The sequence below is a fragment of the Podarcis melisellensis genome (assembly GCF_964234715.1).
Source record: "Podarcis melisellensis genome assembly, chromosome: 10".
Taxonomy (NCBI): domain Eukaryota; kingdom Metazoa; phylum Chordata; class Lepidosauria; order Squamata; family Lacertidae; genus Podarcis; species Podarcis melisellensis.
Window position 1 is genome coordinate 54,192,690 of NC_138542.1, and position 25,584 is coordinate 54,218,273.

A 25,584-nucleotide genomic window follows, 5' to 3' on the forward strand; every position below is an offset into this window, starting at 1 on the left:
AGTCCCGTCCTTAGAACTCGCCGGGGTGTAGATTTGGGATGGGAGGACCATAGCTCAGTAGCAGAACACCTGCTCTGCACACAGGAAGACCCGAGTTCAATTCCTGGCATCTCCAGGAAGGTTTGGGAAAGGCTTCAGCCTGGAACCCTACAATGTTGCAGCCAGTGTTGTGACACAGACACTTGGAAGCTGCCGTATTTAGAGCCAGACCATTGTTCCATCTAGATTAGTACTGTCCACCCCAACTGGTAGCAGCTCTTTCGGATTCCAGATGGGTTCTCTCCCAGCCCTACATAGAGTTGCTGGGGATTGAACCTAGTAGTGCGACTCATGCAACACGTTGGCGATTAATATACAGAACAATAATTATACATACTTTATCAACCTTCTGAGAAAAATACAAAACTTTAAACAAAGCCACAGAGACTTGCGAACTACCCAGCCTAAAATGTACTTATATTGTCTGGTTTCAATAGATTTTTCAAATGCTTAACTGAGTCTTTTAGATAAGTTCATGTAGATACCAACAAAAGGTAAGTTCGGTGATATTGACAATACTGAGAGATGCTAGTAGAATTGTAGATAGATGTTAATAGACGGGGTACTTATAGAGAATACTCTTTCTTGGCTTAAGCTTAAGAGACTCTCCCAGAGCTGTGGATCTTCCCCAACACTGAGCCAGGTGAACAAATTTTCCGACTTGACATAAGGAAGGTTTCATGCGCAGGTCCAGCCACATGGTTAAGCCCATCCTTGTGGCATCTCCACACCCACGCAGAGGGGCTATGAAGTGGACATCATGAAATATTTGGTATATTCCAGTCATCTCATATAAAAAAAGGATACCAGGCTCTGATCCGTCCAATCTCTCACAATGACAATAGAAATAAATAAATGTACAAATGAAGGACCTACCCAAGTGATGCTGACACCATACACTACACAAACACTATGCAGAATATAGAACAAAGGAAGGCTACCCTCCCATCTCTCTCCTCTCTCTTTACCCCCAACTGCATGGTGTCAATGACGATAATGTCTTATATAGTATGTAAACGAACTGTGAAAATGACTATGAATCAAAAATGGAGATGCCTTGTTTATTTGTTTGTTTTGTAACACAATAAAATCTTAAATAAAAGCTTTTTTTTTAAAAAAAGGAGGATACTGAGAGTTGGGAAAGGGCAACCCACATGCTGAAGCACCTTCGCTCCGAGGAAAGGCTAATTTTTTTGCCTTTTTAATTTTTGGAAGGGAATGACACAGTAGAGGTTTATAGAAGCTCAGTGTGATTTTCCCCGGCGAAAAATAAAAAGGTGAGAGGTTTTAAACGTTACCTTGCTTGCCGTTGGGAGCGCCCTCTTCCTTGTCACTTGCCAGCTCGTTCCTTTGCTCCAGGATGTGTTCGAGCGCTGCTTGCAACTTCCGAGGTAAAATAGAGTCCTCATCTTCCATCTTAAAAAGAGAGAGGGCATGTGCTTAGGCATTGGGTGAGACCAAAGTGCACACTCTGGGATAAAAGGTAAAGGTAAAGGGACTCCTAACTGTTAGGTCCAGTCACAGACGACTCTCGGGTTGCGACGCTCATCTTGCTTTACTGGCCAAGGGAGCGGCGTACAGCTTCCGGGTCATGTGGCCAGCATGACTAAGCCACTTCTGGCGAACCAGAGCAGCGCACGGAAACACCGTTTACCTTCCCAGCGGAGTGGTACCTATTTATCTACTCACACTGGCATGCTTTCAAATTGCTAGGTTGGCAGGAGCAGGAACTGAGCAACGGGAGCTCACCCCGTCGCGAAGATTCGAACCGCCGACCTTCTGATCGGCAAGCCCTAGACTCTGTGGTTTAACCCACTTCCCACACTCTGGGATAAACACTCTAAAAGCAAGCTTGGCCAGCCGGTGACCCTCCAGATGTTATTAGACCTCAACTCCCAAGACAGCATGGCCAATAGTCAAGGTAGCACACCAGCACCTGGAGGGTAAAAGGCTAGACCCCTCTAAAGGATCCACTTTTAAACCCTTGCAAATGGCCATTGCACACTGGAAGGCAGCGGTGTGGCAGCTGCTTCAGAGAGCTGTAGCAGAAACTCTGCAACGGTGCCGTCAAATCTGCCAAAGCTGAGCAGAGAAATAGAGCAATGACTGAGGCATGGAGCAATGACTGAGGTGAGCCTTTTGCGATGGTCACCTGGCAGACACAGATACTGGAAGGAGGAAAAGCACCTCCACACGGGGAGACAGCAGAAAGTGGCACCAAAAAGTGCAGATGTTGGGCTCTTGCACTCAATGCATTAACTATAGCTCATGGTCTGCATGCTGAGCAGATATTGCTGCTGTGTGTCTTTGAAACAGACGGTATGCGTGCAAAGCGTGCTCTTCGCCTCTGAGGTACATACCACCCCTAAAGAATGATGTAGGCATGAACGTCCCAAAGCATTGGACTTAGGAAGCAAAAGTGTGTTTTGCCTGAATTCAAGGTGGGATGCCCACTGGCACAACCACCACCTCCTTTCGGTTTTGCAGAGAGTTGGAGTTCTCCTCATCCACAGCATTTCCTCATCGCAGTCACCTTTCCTGTATCTTCACTTTTGTACATTCATGCAATTTTTTTGCTGCTTATGATATATCCACTTACCCTCCTTTGACCCCTGGTTAATAGGTCTGGCAGGTTTTAGAAGTTTCAAAAACCTGCAGAACCCTTTGACTAGAGGATGGAGGAAGGCGTGAAGAAACATATGCACAAAGACCATGGAAACCAAAGCCTCTTGCAAATGATTTCCAACTCTCCCAATGACCATTTGTCTTCAGGCTCCATTTACCATCACCCTCTCCAGTGCTACTTTTCTAGAAAAAGAGGTGCTGGAACTCACCATGAGCGCCTCCCTTGTTCTCTTATAATGGCAATGGCGCCCGTCTCAGTGCCAGAACTGAGTTCCGGTGAGTTATGGCCGGAAAAAAGCGCTGCTGAGCACGCAGCAACGAAACAGAGCAGACTTCCTTGTTCTTATTCTTTCCTGTTCCTCCCTCCCGCAGACAGAACCAGTGTGGGGAACATTTGGCTCGCCAGAGGTTGCACTCAGGCCAATGAGCATGCTTGCTAAGGCTGATGGGAGCTTAGTTTAGCAACATCTAGAGAGCCAAAGGTTCCCCACACCAGAGATTAAATGGACATGACCAAGTTGTTCTTACCTGCCTGAGAAACCGGTTATTCACAAGGTCAACCACAAGGACCTGCTTGGACAGAAATACACAGAAAGAAAAAGGGGAGACGAACATTACTGGGAATGGTCATCAACCTCCTTGGGAAAATGGCGGCCTTGTATACAGCTTTTTTGAGGTGGGGTGGGGGGGAAAGGCCCTGCCTTATTTATCTGAAACGTTTTTACTCTTCTCTTCGGCCCAGAAAGGCTCCCAAAGGCCTTGCCCTACCCCAATTCCACCAGGCCTCAAAGAGATATGAAAACCAGCCCAATCCCAGGGTGGTTTTTATGACTTTTACCACAAACCACAGAATGACAACTTTAAACATAGGGAAGCTGTTCCTCTCGAGTCTCTTACACACACTTTCCCCTCCTTTCCCTGACTGAGAAACCACACAAGTTATTCCACACAACAGGGAAGAAGCAATAATTGGGTGGGGAATCAGAGATAGGAGCATGCTCTTATCTAGCACTTTTAAAAAAAGAGATATTCAATGCAAGTATGGTATCAGCAACTTATAGCCTGGAGGAGCACCCCTTGGACTTTAAAACAAAGATATTTTGGTGCTTGGAGGTAAAGAAACAACCCCAAATGCTAAGGATGAGACAATTAAGCCAAAATAGATCCAAGTGTTACTGGGTTTGCAGATTTCCTGGTCTTATTCTGGTAACTCTTCTATGTGGATCTCATTGTAGGGCTGCCTTTGTATAGGTTAGAGTTATCGCCCTGCCCATGTGGGGCTTGAACCCAGTACTGTGGCTGAAGTGCTTCACCCCAGTCTCTTCCCACTGGCTGTTGGGGGCTGCTCCATCCAGTCCTTGCGTTTACCATCACCCAAAGGAGAAAAGGGCCTCTTCTCTTCTGTCCCACACACCCAATCTCCAGCTCAGATGCTCTCTACATCTAAGTTAGAGGTGATGAATTCTAGATATCATATCATCCCTAAGCCCACCTGCCCCGGATCATCTTCCATGCGGACGTACCATAGTTAAAACAGAAGCCACAGGGGCACTCTCAACACTATGTGCTGTTAATAAGCAACTGAAGAAAGATGCCAGCAAGTGTTTCACATCGCAGCCAGTTGGCCCTTTCTCCAGCCTAGCAGGATCTGCCATGAATAAACCCTGGCCCCAAAGCTCCTCCTCACACCCCCAAAACCTGTGTCCTGTGAGGACGGTGCTCTCTTGTATCAAACAATATCCATTCTGCCGCCCTCCCTTTCCCATACTCTGGCCTCACCTCTTCCACGGGCAGCTCCTTGAGGCGGGACAGCGAACTGGAGAGCAGGCCGATCAGAAAGGGGGTTGGCGAGCACACGATGTCAATCATCGAAGGGGGAAGCACAGGGATGTAGGTGTGCTGCCACGTGAAGGGGTAGAGAAGGGCCACCATGGCATGGCAGCATTTCGACAAGGTGCTAGGAGGAGGAAACAGACGCAAGGGTCAGTCTGAAACTCTCAGGGCCCCTTTGAGATAAGAGACATAAATTAATAGGTGGTAACTGAGAAGGTGAGGTGGGGGAAAGACAGCTGGCCGCACGCATTAACACCTGGCCAGGTTTTATCCTGGGACCATGCCAGGCTTCCCAAGAACCTAAGGTTAAAAGGAGAAATCAAATTAATAGTCCTCAAGACTGCAAAGAGGCAAACTGGAATCTGTCCCCTGGAGATGATCGAAGTGCCTAGACACAGTCAGTCAGGTTGTGTATCCACAGCAGTGACCAGAGGAGGAATGACTGCTGGGAGGAGCACAGAGAGAAGAAACGCCATGGGACATCTGCAACAGCACAACGGGACTCCTTCCTTTGCCCCAGCTGCAACAAAACATGTCGCTCCTACATCAGTCTCTACAGCCACAGCTGGTGCTGAAACCTTCCAACAGTTTGACCTCACCCCTAAAGGTGCACTCCTACACAGTCTCCCGAGACAGATGGAGACCAACCATCTACTAAATGTTCACTTTCAAGGTCAGGCAGGTACATAGGAGCGTTGTTGAGGTCATTCTTCTCCCCCCTACCGCCTCCATCCAAGTTTTTAGATCTGATGATTCCTCCTCCATCACCCACAGGTCTTTTCTCCCTTACTTCCAGAGGCATACAAATTTGCAGGAATATTTTTGGTAAACCGGTATTTTTGTGCATGCAAATTTACCTTGCATGGTTTCTTTTGAACTCAAGAGACTGCCCTTCTCTTTAGATTGTGCAGATTGCATCTGCAGTACAGTTTGCCACATGGAACATCCCCAACCCTGTCAAAGATATAATGTGAGCTGCTTCCTTCAGTTTGAGTGGCCAGAGTTTAGCCTGGAGCTCTCTCTCAAAAGCGTGTTGTGGGGCTCGCATAGTTTTTGCACATGCTTCCCTCCATACAGGCACAGCCAGCGAATGGACTCCTGGAGTCATGGGATTAATGGAGAGTCTCTCTTTTCACACTGTGGTCTCTTAAATATGGGAAGGCGTGGAACAGTCCCAGAATTCTTCTTTTTTTCCTGCTAGCTAAGCAATCTGCTAGAAAAGCCAAGCATATACCTCTGCTGAGGTCATCTCTGCATGGGAAGACGGCACCAGAAAGGAATAAAAAGAGAGAAGAAACTAAGGAGCAGACATACTGCTCAGGGCATAGTCAGACAGCAGGCTCTTCTCAGCTACCCTCATGCCTTCATGAGTGTAAGGGTAAAGGTAAAGGGACCCCTGACCATTAGGTCCAGTCGTGGCCGACTCTGGGGTTGCAGCGCTCATCTCGCTTTATTGGCTGAGGGAGCCGGCGTACAGCTTCCGGGTCACGTGGCCAGCATGACTAAGCCGCTTCTGGTGAACCAGAGCAGCACACGGAAACGCTGTTTACCTTCCCGCTGGAGCGGTACCTATTTATCTACTTGCACTTTGACGTGCTTTCGAACTGCTAGGTTGGCAGGAGCAGGGACCGAGCAACGGGCGCTCAACCTGTTGCGGGGATTCGAACCGCCGACCTTCTGATTGGCAAGTCCTAGGCTCTGTGGTTTAACCCACAGCGCCACCCATGTGTTCATGAGTGAGGGACCTGAGAATTCAATCGGTCCATTACCTGCACCTACATGAGGACTCTGCCACTCCCATCAAATGATAATCGCTAGTTCACATGGAAAAGCAGGATCAGCACAGGCATTACAGCAGTCGTGGTGTAAAACAGACTTGGGGGACTTGCGGCCCTCCAAATATTATTGGACTACAACTCCCATCATCCCTGGCCATTGGCTGTGCTGGCCGGGCCAACTGGAGTCCAACAAAATTCTGGAGGACCACAGGTCCCCCGTACCTTAAGATCAGCCTTTCTCAACCTTGGGTCCCCAGGTGTTCTTGAACTACAACTCCCAATAATTCCTAAGGCACTGGCCATGCTGGCTAGGAATGATGGGAGTCGTAGTCCCAACGACATCTAGGAACCCAAGGTTGAGAAAGGCTGCCTTAGAGAGCAACAAACATGGAGGAACTTGCAGATTCATTCCTTGGCTTGGAATGCCCAGGCATTCGGGAAGCTCAAGTCTGGAAGCAAAGATGCCACTGTGGTCCTATGAGCTAGAACAGGGGTGAGGAGCCACAGGCCTGGAGGTCTGAAGTTCAAATGTAGGTAAAATGTGGTTCTCTAAGCCAGGGGTGGGAGCCCTTTTAAGCCCAGCAAGCCAGACTCATCTCCCCACACGCAGACAAAGTTCTATATAATGACACCAGATATCCTTTTCAGAGTGCTATTTTGCCCAATGCTTTGAAAGAGGCCTCTGAAGAACCGACAGCCACCTGACTAGGCAAGACTGCAGGAGATGTGTGACCAATCTCCCTGTGGCTTAGGCAAAACTCAGCCATGTGGGCTGGTGTGGGCATGTGCCCACATGTGTGTGCTTTCCCTTTGGACTGCACTCCCCCCCCCCCAAAAAAAAACCTTTCAGGCTCTCTCGTGCTTCTTGCAAGAGGGAGATGATACAGGATACCCATGTCTGATCACATACCTACCGGCAGCTCCTAACAAACGATTGGGAAATGGAGGGAAAATAAAACGACGTAAATGCATGTGTATGTGTGCATGCGTGGAATTTGGGCGAAGGATGATGTTGCTTTCCAATAACGAGAAACGGATGCGACTACAAATGCCTCGCTGGCAGATGTAGATTTTCACGGAAGATTCTGCCATGGAGCCTTCACTTCTGCGGCATTAAGCACAATCAAGCAACGCTGTTTTCACACGAAAACAAAAGCCAAGCAGCACACACCACCCTCAGAGGCAGGTAAAGGCCACTGGTAACTCATCAGCTATGTAGGACTGCAAACTCCTTCGAGCATCTGGGGGAGGGCTGGTATGTTACTAAGCCATGCTCATCACGTCATTGGGTTTTATGAGCCAAATCTTGAATGGGAGAGAGGGAGGGAGGGAGGGAGGGAGGGAGGGAGACCGTGCAGCCTGAAGGAATCATATGGCCAGGAAACCACTCACAGCTGGCTTGAGTTAAGCACCATGAGGGAATATACACTGAGCAAGAGAAGGAGAAGGGGAAGTGTGTGTGTGTGTGTGTGTGTGTGTGTGTGTGTGTAAAAATACCCCAGGCCTGGCAACAGCTTCTGCAGTTTTACAAGGGAAATGGAAAGGATGCTTGCTGAGTATGAACTTATTTTTAAAAAAACCAAAACAGGACTGTTTATATTTAGTACACATGCCGAGTTGCAAGAAATTCCGGCTTCCCAGGAATCTTTCAAGTTCTCTTGCTTTTGTTTTTTAAAGGAGGTTTCTAGTCCTCATGGCTGAAAATTAAATTGTTGAGAAGACAATAAAATAAAAAAATAAATATTATAATAATAATAAAAAAATAGACAATGCCGGCACTCAAGGGTTTTGTAATCACACTGGCATAATTTGGGTACTCCACACATAGGGGAACAGACTTGTGCCCAATTGGCAGCAGTAAGGGAATGCTTGACCTGTCGCCCCTGAGCCTGGCTTCCCTAGGTGGGAAATCCTTTCCGACCCAAGGGCTGGATGGAGCAATAAATGCAATTGTGTCTTTCTGCAGTAGGCACACCCACACGCAACCTACTCTTATCCTGAATACAGGCCAGCAAATTTCATCAGAATTTGAGGACACATTCCAGATAAGGCAAACACCCGAACAGACTGTGAAGCTGGGGCAGTGAAGAGTGTGGCCTGGACTGAAGAGTCTCTTGGGCCATATTTGGCCCATGGTTCCCCACTCCTGGGCTACTTGCTGCTAAATTCAGCCTTGGGGATGAAGGAGAAATAGTGCTTTGACAAAATGAGTCCCTCAGGACACTTCTGAGTACCATTCTGCACCACTGAATCCTACAGAGATAGTGAGAGGCCAGGCAGAACGAGTTTTCTTCAAACCACCACGGCAATCAAGGAGGGATTGGGGAGGGAGAAAAAGAGGCTTACTCTCTCCACTCAACTGGCTTTCGTTTCGTTTTCTTTTTGCAGGTGCCCACTTGCTCACTAGGAAACCTCTTCTGGGGGTCTGGCAGTAGGCATTGGCCTGTATCCCAAATAACTTTCCCTTCCTCTCCTCTCCAGCCCCTGAGGATCTGCTCCAGAGGATGCTCTGGTTGCGGCAGGAGATGAGGAAGGTCCCCCTGTGCAAACTGAAATCTGTTGCATGAGTGGAAAAGGTACAACCCACTGTATGGAAACAAAACAAAGCAGTAAAAACTTCTGAACATAACAGTTGCATTTGAAACCTTTAAAAAAAAAAAATTAAAGTACTGTCGTACCTCTGAAGTTGAATGGAATCCGTTCCGGAAGTCCATTCAACTTCCAAAATGTTCAGAAACCAAGGTGTGGCTTCCAATTGGCTGCAGAACCCGTGGAACCTGGGTCGGACCTTTGGGTTCCAAAGAATGTTTGCAAACCGAAACAGTCACTTCCGGGTTTACAGTGTTCGGGAGCCAAAACGTTCAACTTGCAAGGTGCTCAGGCTCCAAGGTACTGTACTTTTATAATCCCCTGTATTTTGCAAAGATGTTAGCTGAGCTGACCACTGAAACGGGACACAATTTTTAAAATTAAAACTAAACAGGTTCACTTGGCTTTTTCTTTCAGCCTCAAAGCAAGATTCACTGAGGACCTCCTCACCCCGCTTGCCACTCTGATGCCTTTACTGATTATTTGATATCATCTTGTGGGCTCTCCTTCCTTGAAGGTTTTCAAGCAGAGATTGGACAGCCATCTCTCCGGGATGCATGAGCTGAGAGTCCTGCATTGCAGGGGGTTGGACTAGATGACCATTAGGGTCCCCCCTATTGGCTGTGTGATCTGCACCATCCTATTTGTGTCTTCTAAGAAGGAATTCCCACTGAATTCAGTGGGGCTTACTTCCAGGGAAGTGGATACAGGGTTGCAGCCAAAGAGAAGAAGAAGGAAAAAAAGAACTACCTTGGCCTCCACAATTTATTTCAGTCACAAATTATTGGAATCTTTCCATGCTCAGAGCTTGTGCATCATTTGCAAGTCTAACAGAAAGATTAATTTAATAGACTGGATTGGCTTTTTACAAAATTAAGTTATTTTCCCGAGTTGAAAAGGGATGTTTACTATAGTTACTATGGTAAGGGGGAGGGGGAGGGGCAAAGGATCAAGACTTTCTTTCCTTTTCTCCTGGCAAGGTTTTCAGAGTGACAGATCTTTACAGAAAAGGATAGAAGAGGGGGAAAGAAAAACAGCGTTTGGCAGGAGGCCCTCAGACAGCCAATTTTTGCAGCAGTGGAGAGATGTAACAAATCACACAAGCGCACACACCCCTTCGCATTGTCCACACACAAGATGTGTGCAGATACACAAATGATTCACGCACCGAGGGCATCTGTATGATCAACTGCGGAGGAGCGTGATAAATACGATCTATCATATGCCTTTCTTCACCTGCACAGGCTCATTAAATAACCTCTGCTGAATTACATCTAGCATTCCAAACCTCTGAGCAACTTCAAGCAGCTGCCTTAGCTTAAAGAGAGAGACAGAGAGAAAAGTAAAACAAGAAACTTGCTGCACAGAGATCTTAAATTTCTTTCTTCAGAAATGTAAAGCAACCCCCTCTTTCCCAAATAATCATCATCTGCGAATTTGTTACTTATGCTCTTGGACTGATGTGCCATCCTTCTCTCAAATCATCAAGGCCCTCAATAAACTATACAGTTTTAAACACAGTAAAACAAGTACATAAAAATAAGCTGAATGCAGCAAATCTATAAAAACAAAATTAATATACACGGCAGAATAAAAGAGATCATCTTTAAAAAAATTAATTGGGGGAGGGGCACATGATTTTGGCTGGTGCCAGAAATATTTCCGAGTGGATGCCAGCAAAACCTTTCTAGCGACTGAGATTAAGTGGGCTGCAGACAGTGGAAGCTTATGCCTTAATAAAGATGTCAGCCTTTAAGGCATCTTTGGAAGACACCTGAAGCCAGCCCTGGATAGGGAAGTTGTTAATGTTTGATGCTTTATTATGCTTTCATATTTGTTGGAAGCCATCCAGAGTGGCTAGGGCAACCCAGTCTGATGAGGGGTGTGTGTGTGGGTGGGTGTACAAATAATAAAAAAAATTTGTAACAACAACAACAAGCCACAAGACTGTCCATCCCCTCCACTCTGGGAAGAGCATTTCAAAGCTGGAGTCCCACCACTAAATACGTAATGACTCCAATAACCACTATCACCACACCTGAGATGGTGGGGCATATTAGAAGAAGTATCTTGGATGATCAAGAATCATTTCACATCTTACAAGCCTGACTCCAGAACAAACACACATTACTTTGGTAGAAAAACAGCAGGGCTGAAAAGGATGTGATGTTCTCCTTATGGGAGCAAACAAATTTCTGATGAGATTGTACTTCTGGCTGTAGAAAGTGGTGACTCTGATGACACTTTCCTACTAAGTAAAGGTAAAGAGACCCCTGACCATTAGGTCCAGTCATGACCGACTCTGGGGTTGCAGTGCTCATCTCACTTTATTGGCCGAGGGAGCCGGCGTACAGCTTCCAGGTCATGTGGCCAGCATGACTAAGCTGCTTCTGGCGAACCAGAGCAGCACACGGAAACGCCGTTTACCTTCCCACCAGAGTGGTACCTATTTATCTACTTGCACTTTGACGTGCTTTCGAACTGGGAGGAGCAGGGACCGAGCAACGGGAGCTCACCCCATCACGGGGATTCGAACCACAGACCTTCTGATCGGCAAGTGCTAGGCTCTGTGGTTTAACCCACAGCGCCACCCGCATCCCTACTAGACCACACTAATTCTGATGTCCACCACTTCAATGATCTGCATTGTTGCATAATGTGGTTCATGAAGCTCCTCAAGCTCCTCTTTTAAATTCAAAATGAACTGCACCGGTCTGCAAGACTTCAAATGAAAACCAGCCCACTCCAGTCAGCCCTAAGTGTTCCTGCTAGATGCTGCCAACACGGAAAACTTTGCAAGTTTCCCCTCTGACTCTTAAGGCTAGAAGCTTGCTTAAGGGAAGCTGACATTGTAATGTTTTAACTATCTTCCATTTTATGTCTTTAATTCCCTCAAATCAAAGCCAGGTTTACTACTTGATATCTTTATTTTATATGAGTATATATATAAATATACCCTGTCCTTCTAATACAAACACATCACTCAAGGTGGCTTGCAGTAATTAAATTCACATCGTCATACCACAATGTCAAGGAAAACACAATGAAGACAAACTTCAGGTAAAACAAAACATGGAAACAGCATCTGCTTCCCAGAGCAAAAGCCTCCTGGAATTTTTTTCTGCCGCTCCTTTCCATCACTCTGTTTTATATTGTTTTCATTTCTGTGCCCCCACACCCCTGCTGCCAGCCTGCTCAACTTCTCTCCCTCCAAACTCTCCACACCTGCATGAAATTAGACTGAGGGTCAGGTAGTTCAATGATACAACAGTAAATTGAGTGAATGGATAACCTCTAGATGGTTTCTGGTGAATTTCTGAGCATAACTGAAATTGCCGATTTCAACTTTTTAAAGTCTTCGCTATCTTGGCCGTCATCTCTCAGAAAGCTGCCTAGTCATTAAACTCCTAGTCTGAGGACTTTATGCAAGCCTTCCTGCCTCTGGAAGTAAGGCAGGTAGGTGGTGACCACAACAGGGCCTTCTCAGTGGTGGCACCTTGCATTTAGAATTCATTGCCCAGGCAGGTTCAGAGGCCAATGTCCTGGCTTCCTTTTTGGCTCCAACCAGGTGAAAATCTGTTTTTTCAGCCATGGTCTTAGGAGATCTATTAGTTTTACTACTTATTTTGTTTAATGCTTGCATATATTCTTTTCCTATTCTGATCCTTGTGTTAATATTGTTTACCCATATAATATATAATTTTACTGTCTGTAACCCAAGGTACCACTGCACTCTGTCATTCTCTGCTCTATTTTCCCATAGCTTGCCTGAATATTGTTCTTGTCCACCTTAAAAACAACCCACCCAAACCTGACGGATGAATGAATTTTTGGCTCCCCTTTATGGCAGAGACCTCTACAGCTTTTCCCTTCCTTCTCTCAGCCCCATGGATGCAGCAGGACTTTCTGGGAATTGTGAAAACAGACAGGCTGTTGAAAGCTGATCTTGAGCTTATAAGCGTCATTGCTCATCTGTTAAGTTTTGCCTTGCTGGCTGGAAGAGCGAACTCAACTCCCTCCATCCTCAAGTGTTTAAGAAATGGCCGTGTGCCAAGCACCAGCTGAAGAAAATCTTAAAGAAATCTGGCCCCCCTTTCTCCCCCCTGTAACGTGTGGGTGGAAAAAGTTTTGCTTGGATTGCTTGCGGACAATAAACTAACAGCCACCTAAGCTAGTGGTAAGAATGCTAAGAATTGCATTGCCACATTAAACGAAGGTCCATCAAATTTAGTGAATCTTCTCAAGCAGTGGCTACCTTTGAAAAGCTCACAAATATGGCGTGAAAGGCGTGAGTATCAGATGCTACATATCCCCAGGTTCTGGTACTTAGGGGTGTTACACTGGAGACTTTTAAAATATGAAATTTTCTGTTAGTTGTTATGTTGAATAGCTGCTGACATTCCTATTCTCCTCAAATCTGTCTTAATACTTTTTTAAAAAACCACACATTTAATTTTAGTTAAAGCCATATAAGCCTTCACACATAACCACTGACAGTGTAATCTCAATTATCTCTCAACCATGATACAGTACAGACACCACTAAGATGACATTTCAGTGATAAATAAGGGTTGTGTCTGCCTGCAAGGAGAAAACAATCTTGCTCCACACCCATCCACAGAAAGCTCGGCCAAGATGTCCCACACACCCATGCAGGTTATGCACAGCTGTGGGTGAACTGAAAGGCTTCCCAACAATTAAAAAAGAAAAATATTTGTGCAACGTATTGCCCTTTGAACAACCGGAAAAGCAAAATCCCTGAGATAGTCCCTGAAATGGACTAGAAACCAGTAAGTCGGGGGTGGAAACCTTTTTCTGCCTAAGGTCTCCATTACCTCATAGGCAACCGACCGGGGTGGATGGAGAGGACATCCGTGGTGGGTGGGACCTGAGGTTAAAGTGGGAGGAGCAACAGCTATAACGCCTAACCTTTCTAAGGTAGGGTACATTCCAGCCACGCAAGAAGCCACAGGTTCCTACACACATTTCTCTCTAGGAGCGAGCCGGCAGTAAATGACACCGTGCCAGTTATTAACAACAACAACAATTGTACAGTGGTATCTCGGGTTACAGATGCTTCAGGTTACAGACTCCACTAACCCAGAAATAGTACCTCAGGTTAAGAACTTTGCTTCAGGATGAGAACAGTAATTGTGCTCCGGAGGCGCGGTGGTAGCGGGAGGCCCTATTAGCTAAAGTGGTACCTCAGGTTAGGAACAGTTTCAGGTTAAGAACGGACCTCCAGAACAAATTAAGTTCTTAACCAGAGGTACCACTGTATACCGCCCTATACCTGCAGGTATCAGGGCAGTTCACAGGATAAAACCACAATATAAAATCACAAAATACATAATCAATATAAAAACAAGAACAACCCAATAACCCCCTCCATACACACTCATTTTAAAAGGGTACTGAATGTCAGTCAACCAAAGGCCTGGTTAAAGAGGAACGTTTTTGCCTGGCCAGTTGAGGTGATTAGCAAAAACAGTATCTGCACAGACGCGGCTGAGAATCATGAACACAACAGCTCATGTACGTCTTGCCTCCAAGAAGCAGTTGCCGAGGCTGAAGGTCCCTGTCTCCCCACAGCTGCCTAAGTCTCCTCCTCTCCAGGGGTTTCTCCAAGCAATCGGAGACTGCATCCATGTGCCACCTCTCCTCCTTCCTTTTCATGCCTCTTCTGGTTCTGGGACATCAGCAGAGAGGGGAGCTTGTTGCAGCAGGAGGGGGAGACACCCGTGACTCTTCCCCAGCCTGACTCATCTCTGCTTCTTGGCCTCCCTCCTGCTTCAGCTCTGATTCTGGACTTCTTTCTGACATACACTCTCCCAGCTCACTGCCCCTCCAGCTTCCAGCACCTCCTTTCCCCAGTCTTCTCCTTCTGACCACTCACTGTTGTCCTACCACCACTCCCCTGCCTCTGAGCCGCCTTTTCCGGGTGGTTCCCCGGCCGATTCCTCCCACCATTCCTCCGCATCCAACCAGCCATTAACACCAGGCAAGCGATTGGCAGCATCACAGTTCAAGGACACATTCCTGACCAGCAAAGGCACTCAAAGAAAGGCGCGGGGTAAAGGCTGATAAAAGGTGGAGCCTGGAGGGAGAGGGCCCCAGCTGGCCCCCAATCCTGAGGTTTCCTACTCCTGCAATGAGCACACTTAGTGGAGGTGGTGTGGAAATATCTGCTTGTACAGAAAGGCCGCCTGAAATAAGGAAGGAGTGGTTGGTAGTGGAGAGCAGTCAGCATGTGGACCCAGCTTGAGTTGGAGCCGACGGAAAGGAAATATGCACTCAGGAAATCTGAGCTGCAGAGGTATTGTTTTGCAGCTTCATTTCTCCCTCTTATGTCCGGAAAGATGGGAGTAAGCTGGCCCTCTTGGTATCTAGGCCACATTGGAATACTGGGTTCAAGACGAAGCTCTGGCTATGGCTCAAGCTTTGTGCCCCGTTGATATTGAGGGACGATTTCCAATCATCGTGGGAAAGGGAGGTCATTAATGAGGTTCAATCCTGCGGATTGTCTCACCTTTACTTTGAGTCTATGACGTACAATCAAGCTAGAGCTGTGATCTCCCGGAGACTGAGTGACATTGCCAGACAAGAGGACATAGCCCAGGTAAAACCAGGGATGTTCCTAGGGGACCAGATTTATTGGACCATACCAGCCCCCTACCTTGCAGAAATCCACTATGTGGAATACCGCAGACTTCTTACAGCGGCTAGATTAAATGTCCTTGACTCTGCGATATTGTGGGGAAGGTACAGGGGAGTACCATATGCCCAGAGAACCTGTCATTGTGCCATGGGTGTGGCTGAGTCCACCGAACACATTCTCTTGACTTGCCCTTCTTATGCAGAGCTTAGACAAAATTTTATAGACCCACTCCTATGTCAATTTAGCTTCCTACCTGAAGAAAATCAGGTTTTATACTTGCTGAATAATGTCACTAGAGCTATACCTTTCTTGGTGGCCAAATTTCTTTTTTTAGTTTTTAAGCGTCGCAAGACTATAATTGACTGTATTGATATGGGGCTATCTGTTTAGCCCATTTTAGTGTTGGCTAAGCTCTAAAATCTTCCTGGATGTTTTAACTGTGTATTGACAAATGTATTTTTTTTCTGACTGACGGTCGAATAAAAGGTTGATGATGAATACTGGGTTCAAGAACGGAGATGTGAGAATGAATGAATGGGCATCAGAAAGGGGGAACCCAAGCAGAACAGATAGTAAATTTTCTATACAATGTGAGGCACAGAAAAAAGAAGCAAAAGCCTGTTACCTGAGTTTGTCTGCTATAAATATCACCCTCCTCTCTAGCAGCAGGGAAGCAAAGACTCTGCTTAAGTGCCGGATGCTGAGCGAGGAGAACAGGGACTCAAAGTCAACGTGCTCGAGCCTCGAGTCAAGTGGTCGGCGCAGCTCTATTACCTGAAAAGGATAAAGAATGCAGCTAATGCAGAGTCTGTTTTGTGCATAAATAACCCCAGGTTCAACCCCCAACATCTCCAGGTCCTCTCTCTGAAACACTGGAGGTCTGCTGCCAATCAGTGCAAACCATACTGAGCTTTGGTGGACCAATGGTCTGGCCTGGTATAAAGGCAGCTTCCTATGATGGCCAAAGTCTGGTGCCTAAAATCTCACCCAAGGTACTTAAGGAGCCATCTCTGCCTGTTAACATTGACTTCTCTTTGAACTACCACTCTACTTGTTGTCTCACTCTGGTTTTGAGCTTACTTCTGTCCCAGAGCCAGGTAGGAAGTTCTTGATGCTGATGGTTCGGCCCAGAGCGGGAAAAGGAGCCTCCATGACGCTTCTCATAAGGGGCTGTACCAAAGCAGGGGAAATCCCACGCCTTTTCTCAACCTCATCCAAGATCTAAAAAGGCAGAAAAGCTGGTAAGTATAACATCTTCTACAAAAGACATGTCCGTTTCATAAGTTTGTCCTCTCCTCTTGCTGAGTTCTCACTTCTCTTCCAGTTTTTCCTCTCTCTTTAGGATCCAACAAGACATTCTTTCTTTAAAAAAAATCTAACTTTGGGAGATTCTAATCCAATGATTTCTTGTTTGTTTGTTTTTTAAAGAGGAATAGAGGGGAGAGGATTCATAACATATTTCAAGAGCTGTCTCTTAGATATACTTAAGAATTAAACCACAAAAAAGCTGGTGGATCTTAAGAACTTTGGAAAAAGTCCTTACTTCATACCTGCTAATAACTACAGCAAGGTTATCCACATAAGACTTAACAGACATACAGTGGTACCTTGGTTCTCGAATGGCTTAGTTGTTGAACAACTTGGAACCCAAACGCTGCAAACCTGGAAGTAAGTGTTCCAGTTTGTAAACTTTTTCCGGAAGCCGAAGTGTTACAGTTCGGATTTGAGTGCCACACTTCCATTTCGAGTGCAACACTGAGGTCTGTCTGTGTTTGCTATTTATTTTAGGGGTTGTTTTTAAAAGTCTGGAACGGATTAATCCATTTTGCATTACTTTCTATGGGAAAGTAATGCCTTGGTTTTGGAACGCTTTGGTTTTGGAACGGATTTCCGGAATGGATTAAGTTTGAGAACCAAGGTACCACTGTACTTGTTTCTTTGCGAATTGAAGTCCAGGACCACTGGGCTATCGAGAGAGATAATCTAGATAAACGTTCTCATGGAATCAGAACACAGGTGAGGGCAAGTCTCTATTCTCCACCCTGCTCTAAATGATGTCCCACAAGCATAAACAATCATCTTCATCCAGTGCCCCCTTTATGTATAGCCCACATCGTCCATCTCCTTCTCAATCTACCTTGGAAAAGAGGTTGAAACATCCAAGACGGCTCACAATGCAGTAAACTTCAGGAAGTCGCTTCCCTTTCCCACTGGGCTTTCAAGAGAGACAGAAAAAACACACCCACACAGATGCACAGTAGTTAACAAGGAGAAACAAGGCGGTGTTCAGCACAGAAGTCAGCTTTCCCCAAACTAATTCCCCTTCCGAAAGCTTGAAAGTATGAAAAAAAATTATTCACGTTTTCTAGAAATCTCATTACTTCTCCAACTAAATGATACTCAATACAGTGGTGCCCCGCAAGACGAATGCCTCGCAAGACGAAAAACCCGCTAGACGAAAGGGTTTTCCGTTTTGGAGGCGCTTCGCAAAACGAATTTCCCTATGGGCTTGCTTCGCAAGAAGAAAGCCCATAGGGAAATCTCCGGGGACCTCTTTTAAATGCTAGCGGTGGGGAGCAAAGCCTTTCCCCCCCCCTCCGGCCTTCAGAAGAGGTCCAGGAAGGCCGGCGGGGGCCGAAAGGCTTTGCTCCCCACTGCCAGCATTTTAAAAGCAGTCCGGGATAGCAGGGAAGCGCTTCCCGCTATCCCGGATGGCTTTTGAAGGCAGGCGGGGGGAGCAAAGACTTTTGCCCCCCGCCTGCCTTCAAAAGCCGTCCGGAGGCTTTTAAATCGCCCCAGGACAGTCCCGGGCCGCTTTAAAAGCCCCCGGGAAGGCAGGCAGGGGGGACAAAGAATTTTGCCCCCCGCCCGCCTTCGGAAGAGGTCCTGGACCTCTTCTGAAGGCCGGCGGGGGGCAAAAGTCTTTGCTCCCCCCTGTCTGCCTTCCGGGAGCGCGGAGAAACACAGCGCTGCGTTTCTCTGCTCTCCCGGGAAGGCAGGCGGGGGGGGGAGCAAAGACTTTCGCCCCCCGCCGGCCTTCAGAAGAGGTCGGGGGACAGACTGTCCCTGGACCTGGTCTGAAGGCGGTTTCCATAGGAATGCATTGATTGATTTTCAATGCATTCCTATGGGAAACCGTACTTCGCAAGACGAAAAACTTGCAAGACGAAAAGACTTGCGGAATGAATTCATTTCGTCTTGCGAGGCACCACTGTATTGAGAGTTCATAGCATCTTAAAGATATGTGGTTACTTGGGTCTGGTTGCAAAAAGGAAATTGTGGTACTGTGATGAAATACTGAAAGCTATAATAATAATAACAATAATAGAAGTGTGAGATAAACATATGAACAGTTTGTTCTGGACATTTCCTTATCATCACCAACACTAGATTTATAGCACAGTATCAAGCAGCAGGAGCAATTGGTGGTTTTGATACTTGGCTGGAACATAGTGTGTCTAGTTTAACCTAGGACGGAGCAATTACAATGGGTTGTATCCAACCAAGTTCTTCTCAAGAGTTGACTCACTGAATTTAATGGACCTAAATTAGTCATGTCTATTAGTGCCAATGGCTGTACTCAAGAGTATGACTAACAATGAATAGGACCCTGTGTTTAATTGGTTCAAGGAATCTGATGGCTTTGCTCAGCGCCCCCCAATAATCCAAAATTAGGGTGCAATTCAAACTCTTTTTGCATCAGGTTTCACAGCAGTTCTGGGGGTGGGGAGAAGCTGTGATGTGATTGTGTCGGACTGGACTGCAGCAGCAACAACTGAAGGCTTGTACAGCAATCTGCTTCCTCCTCTTGCCTTCTAAATTGGCTGGTGTGCATGGCAAGGGCATGGGTGCGAGTGTTGCCCTGCTGCTCCATTGGGCAGAGGTTGAGGTGAGGATTGAACCTTGGAAGCTGATTCCAAGAAAGAAAGAAAAAAAAACCATATTCCATGCACCACTGATAAATCTGGAAAAATGGTTTCTGTTTTCTCAAAAAGGATTACACCCTAAAATAGATAGATCAATTTCATTTTAGATTAAAAAGGAGGCAGATTCCAGGTACATTTGATGGTAGTGTAAACTTATAAAAAGTTAGTTTTTTTAAAACTATGGTAATTTTAATGAAGGATGTTACTGGGTGTAAACTTCTGTGTGATCCAGAAGGATTTCTTTTGAGAGTCCTTGGAAATGCAGTCAGTGAAGTAACATTGGCTTGTTTCAAAGTAAACACTGCCAAGTTTGTTTGGGCTTGGATGCTACAATGAGCTGTGGCTAACCAAAAGTAGAAACAAGAGCTTCCCAACTCCTCCTTGCTGCACCAGAAAAGGAGAGGGCGGGGGGAATAAAGTAAAAAGGTAAAGGACCCCTAGATGATTAAGTCCAGTCAAAGGCGACTGTGGGGTGTGGCACTCATCTTGCTTCAGGCCTGGCGTTTGTCCACAGACAGATTTCCAGGTCTTGTGGCCAGCATGACTAAACGGCTTCTGGTGCAACATAACACCATGACAAAAGCCAGAGTGCACGGAAACGCCATTTACCTTCCCGCTGCAGCGGAATCGATTTATCTACTTGCACTGGTGTGTTTTCAAACTGCTAGGTTGACAGAAGCTAGGACAGAGCAACAGGAGCTCAGCCTGTCGCGGAGATTCAAACCTCCAACCTTCTAATCGGCAAGCCCAAGAGGCTCAGTGGTTTAGACCACAGCGCCACCTGTGTCCCTAGCGCTAGCTTGAGGGATGGTGGGGCTTGTCCCCATCAAAATAAACTTTGGCCTATTTTTACATCTAAACACAGCCATTCTGCAGGCAGATTTGTTCAGTTACCTTTTTCACTTTGGAAAAGAGGTGAGTGTTGACAGCACAGAAGGGTTGCTACCTTTTTTGATACCATGCTGTTTTTAGAAGGGTTTTCTTTTTATTATTCTTAAAGATAGTTACCAGTAGCCTTCTGCAGTATCCAAACCTTCGACTGCCATCTTCACTAGTCAAGACAAATGAGAAAGTCTCACTGAAAGGAGAGAGATAAATAAAAGATAAAAATGACTTCTGCCTTGATAAGGCTTTCTTTTACGAATACAGTGGTACCTCGGGTTACATACCCCTCAGGTTACTTACGCTTCAAGTTACAGACTCCGCTAACCCAGAAATAGTGCTTCAGGTTAAGAACTTTGCTTCAGGTTGAGAACAGAAATCGTGCTCCAGCGGTGCGGCAGCAGCGGGAGGCCCCATTAGCTAAAGTGGTGCTTCAGGTTAAGAACAATTTCAGGTTAAGTACAGACCTCCGGAACGAATTAAGTACTTAACCTGAGGTACCACTGTACTTTAGTAGGAGAGTTGGGAAACCTTTGGCCCTCCAGATGTTACTAAACTACTACAACTCCCATTGTCCTTAGCCCTGCTTGCTGGGGCTGATGGGAGTTATGGGAATTTCTGAAACTACCCTTCAGATTGCTAGAAGGAAGCTCTATGTTTGAATGCTAGGTCGGTAGAAGGAGTGTACTTGGGTATCTTGTCTTTCTTACAAGTCGGTTAGGGCAACATAAACAGGACCCAGCTTATCTTCACAACAACTCTATGAAGTAGGTGAGGCTGAAAGATCGAGACTGGCTCATAGACACCCAGCAATCATCAGGGATGAGTGGGGGATTTTAGTCTGGATCTCCAAGCCTGAAACTGTCACCCTGCAATGGGGAAATGATGGCTATCCAGAGGTTATTGGTCTCCATTGCCCATCAACCCCCAGCCAGCATGGCCAATAGCAAGAGATGGTGGGAGTTGTAGTCTGGTGGCAACATCTATAGGTTCCCCATCCCTGCTCTAACCACTACACAACTCAGGGGATAAAGGTTTCAGGTTGGCCATTTCTACCATGCCCACCTGCAAGCTTCCTAAAGGTTGGCCACTTACTTGTGCTAGGTTAGGTGGTCTTCTAACCTGAATCTGGGACAAGACAATTGTTTTGGCTTTCTCTCGTTGGCCTTACATAAAGTGAGCTCGCTTCTCCAGCTGGTTTCTTCTGGTTGAGCCTCACTGTTCCCCACTGGGCAGCACTATTTTGGATGACGGGAAGGTGCTATTGGTGGGTGAGAGAGAGGGGAAGGGGAAAAAAACCTATGATGCAACTTGCCTGCTAAACTGGCAGACGGGTGTCCAGTCTTTAGCGTCAGGGAAGCAAAACTGAGGGATGGCTTTTAGCTGGTCCTCTGCTTCCCTCATGAATTTGAAGGAACGTTCAAGCTAGTGGAAAAAGAAAAGAGATTAGTTTCAGATTAGTGAAGAAGAGAGTGAAACAGCTTGAACAACTGTCCTCTCTACCCAGCTCTGAGATGAAACAAAGAGGTGATGGCAGAGACTGAGCTTCTGCCTGGACAGCTGCTTGTCTAGTGTACCTGACCTTTGTGTATTTTCCCCTCCAGCTGCCAACCAAAGCTTATGGAGTCTTCCATGCAGTCAGCTTCAAAATGCATCAAGTTCCTTGGTGCCATCCCTACCACACCATCAGAGGTAATGCTAACATTTTAAAAGCCATACCTTCACAGTTAGGGTGCTTGGTGATCTAAGAACAGAGGGATCTGCCTTACACCAGGTAAAGACTGTTGATCCCTGTTGATCCTCTGTGTCCAGTGCTGTTTTCTCTAAGAAGTACCAGCTTTCTAAAGGCCTCAGTCACAGGACTTTCCCATCACCTGCTACCTTGTTCTCTTTAACTGGAGACAAAGGATTGAAACAAGGACCCAGGGCTGGATTTAGGTTTGATGAGGCCCTAAGCTACTGAAGGCAATAGGGCCCTTTATATGTCCAGCTGTCCTTTGTCAACAACAAATTGCCACTGTTTGTTGTGTTGAATATATGCTATATGGTAATTTATGGACTTAATAGGTATCTAAAGCCATTTGCACATAACAAAATATGTATTTTATCAAAGTAATTGTTGAACTTATCTTTAATTTTGGAAATGTACATCCAGGTTTTTTCCTTTAAATTTTTTTTGGGGCCCCAAGAGAGTGGGGCCCTAAGCTACTGTATAGCTTGTTTAGCTTATAATCTGGCACTGCAAGGACCCATTACATGCGAAGTATGCGTGACTCTATTGGATCATCCCCTCTTTGGATATTTCCAACCATATCTCTGAAGCAAGTACTTCTCACCCCAGGAAAAAGAAAATCCTTGTGGTTTCTTTGTCCAACTACCAACTTGAGGTGACCAAAGTCTGCAAGAGCACCTTCACTCACATGGCCCACCTTTAATGGAAACTGCTGGGTGACTTCAGGGACATACGGGGCACAAGCCTGCTTCTTGTGCAACGAGACCACTACAAAGTACTCAAAGAGTTGCCTTTCTTGGTACTCGATGAGATCCCGCTCCAAGGTTTGGTATCTGGGGGCTTGTTTCAGGCGAGACTTCACATGGACCAGGCGCTGGCTGTGAGCTATACAAAGACAGGCAAAGGAAGTCAGGTCTGTGTCACTGTTCTGCATACTTAGTATTCCCATAATGCTTTGCAGTCCCTCCACCCCTTTTCGCAATGTATTCTCCATGATCCAAAGGGTTTGGTATTACTTCATGCCATGATGAGGACAGAAAAATGTCCAAACTATGCCACAGAACTGTAAAGCGACATTATATGGAGGGCAAAGATGAAATGTAATATTAGAAGTCATTGTACCATGAACTTTGTGGTACAACGGGAGAGAGGGAGAGAGAGAGAGAGAGAGAGAGAGAGAGAGAGAGAGAGAGAGAGAGAGAGAGAGCGCAAAGTGACATACAGTCGGAGGAGTCAAAGCATGTCAGGAGTTGAGCATGTATATATTTAACTGCATAATTCAAGATCATTTTCTGAAAAGAAAAATATAAAAGGCTAGAAATATTTTCTGTGTTGGTTTAATGGTACCATTAATTTTAAAAAATTGGTTGGACCCAAACTATGTTCATTGCAGTTAGTTGTTAATATTGCAATCAATGGGCCTTAATTACAACTTACTTTTCACATTGATTTCAGTGGGCCCTACATGCAAGTCACTTAGCCAGACCCAACCGATTAAGTCTACAAATTATTAAATAAAACAGGCATATTAAACACCCCCACCCAAATGTGATTTCCCCACACTCTGATCCTTTGGCAGGCCCCTCCCACACTTCATTACATGTGTGCGTGCACACAGAAAAGAAAATTAAGTCCAAATCCAAAATATCAAGGTAGAACCTTATTTCCACCTTATCAAGCTTGTAAACCTGAATGCATGCACTCAGGAGGGCGTAGAACCCAGGGAACATTCTAAGACTTATTTCTCAGTAGACCTGCACAGGGATGCACTACAAATGAGTTGCAAAGATAATGAGCTTCTCTGCAAACTGTGATTCTGGAGAGCAGCATCGGCTGTGTAGCTCTCAGAAACTAGGTAAATTGCATTTTCATTTTTACAGTATCTGAATGTCTATGCAAGCACAAAAAGAAATCTTGGTGCCTTTGGGAAAGAAAGAGTCTTGGGTGTAAATCATTCCTCAAACCCATAAGTTCCATTGCAAAAATCTCTCTCTCTTTTTCTCACACTCCTGTTTTCTTACCTTTAAGCTTCTCTTCAGTGTCGCTGTCCGATTCGCTATTCTCATCTGTAACTAGCAGAAAATAGAGGGGAAGAGAATAAAGATCTTCTACTTTACAAACAAAAATAGTAACTGCCTCCTAAATCAAAATACAAATGCCCTTCAAGACGCTTGTTTCCCTGAATTTTGTGGTGCAGCCCTCCCTCCAACCAAAAAATGTGTACAAAACTGTGTAATATTAAAGTGTGCGTAAAGATGCACATAGAAGTGAAAACAACATACAGAAAAGCACATTGGGAGAAATGGCTTGCAAAAAAGGCTGTATGCTAGGCAGTAACTGAACACAAAAATGTGTTTATTGAGAAGGACTTTCTTAAAACAAACAAATAAAAAAATGATGCAGAAAACTGCAGACCTGAAGTTACGATTAGAAAACTGAGAAACTGAATGTGTGTTTGAGTGTTTGCCAGAATGGACATCCACTCAAAGTGTGGATGGGGGAGGGGGCTGAGACACCCCCACAAGCCCTGACCCCAACACCCTCACATGCATCACACCCCTTATTAGTTCCCGACCATCCCAGTGATGAATGGAGAAGATCCACAGGGAGCTTCACTTGAACACACGCCAATGCCTTGAGCACTCACGACCTTTGTTTATCCCCAATGCGCATGGGCACTTATGTGCAGGCTGCCCCCGCCCACAGATACAGAGCTGGCGGGCTCAGTGCATTAATGCACCTTGAGAAATAAGACAGATTTGTCCAGCCCTTTCAGCTATTTAATATTAGAAATAATGCAGGCAGTGGGGGGTGGGGGTGAGAAACAAGAACAAAACCACAATGAACCCCCAAACACAGTTCAAGCAAACACCCCAAAGCCTCTCTGTCCCTTCCCTACAGCCTTCCTCTTTACCTCTTCCTGAGCTGCTCTCTGTGGACTGTGACAACCTCTTGACCCGCTTCTTCCCTCTTCGCGCTTCATAGATGGCATTGATTTTTAACACCAGCTGCTTAACATAGAGAAGAAAAGTCAGCGTTTTCTTCATCCACAAGTCAAGATAACTGAAAATCCTTCCTGCTTCTTTCCTCACAGTTATTTTCCTTTGGCCCTTTCTAGCCTTCTGCTCCAAGTATTCTTTCTCTTGATGAAAATCTTCCACAATTCTGTATTTTTTATTTTTATTTTTTTAAAAAAGTAGTGTGCAAGTTAAGCAAATCTTAGAAAAACATTTAATCCACACAGCTAATTTGTAAAATACCTTTAATCTGTAAATTTGGGATGTGAAAGTGACTCTCTCCGGTTTGGTGGAGGTAAGCTTAGCAGGTGCATTTAACATGTATATTTTACTTTCCTGCACATACTATTTAATGTACATTTAACCTGTAAAACTAATTTGGAATGTGCTATTACTTTGGAGGTATTTTTCTTCCAATTTAGACTTAAAGTAATGGATCAAGGGCTGTTATGGCTATCGGGTGGTTGCTCGAGAGCGATCAGGGAAGATGCCTCACTGGTCTTTT

General features: G+C 45.7%; 1 protein-coding gene across 4 annotated transcripts in view; it reads right to left on the reverse strand.

Moving 5' to 3' along the window:
* DENND2A (DENN domain containing 2A) overlaps positions 1-25,584 on the reverse strand; it is a 64,304-nt gene that overhangs the window by 3,116 nt on the left and 35,604 nt on the right. The window contains exons 7-17 of one of the 4 annotated variants that reach the window (XM_081926828.1): positions 24,977-25,073; positions 24,084-24,134; positions 22,751-22,947; positions 21,646-21,755; positions 20,457-20,526; positions 17,660-17,737; positions 16,603-16,743; positions 16,148-16,296; positions 4,444-4,621; positions 3,193-3,234; positions 1,338-1,455 (exon numbers count right to left, since the gene is read on the reverse strand). In XM_081926828.1, the coding sequence (XP_081782954.1) occupies positions 1,338-1,455; positions 3,193-3,234; positions 4,444-4,621; positions 16,148-16,296; positions 16,603-16,743; positions 17,660-17,737; positions 20,457-20,526; positions 21,646-21,755; positions 22,751-22,947; positions 24,084-24,134; positions 24,977-25,073 (1,231 nt within the window). The remainder of the gene's footprint in view (positions 1-1,337; positions 1,456-3,192; positions 3,235-4,443; positions 4,622-16,147; positions 16,297-16,602; positions 16,744-17,659; positions 17,738-20,456; positions 20,527-21,645; positions 21,756-22,750; positions 22,948-24,083; positions 24,135-24,976; positions 25,074-25,584) is intronic. The other 3 variants (XM_081926829.1, XM_081926830.1, XM_081926831.1) reach the window with 3 other exon arrangements.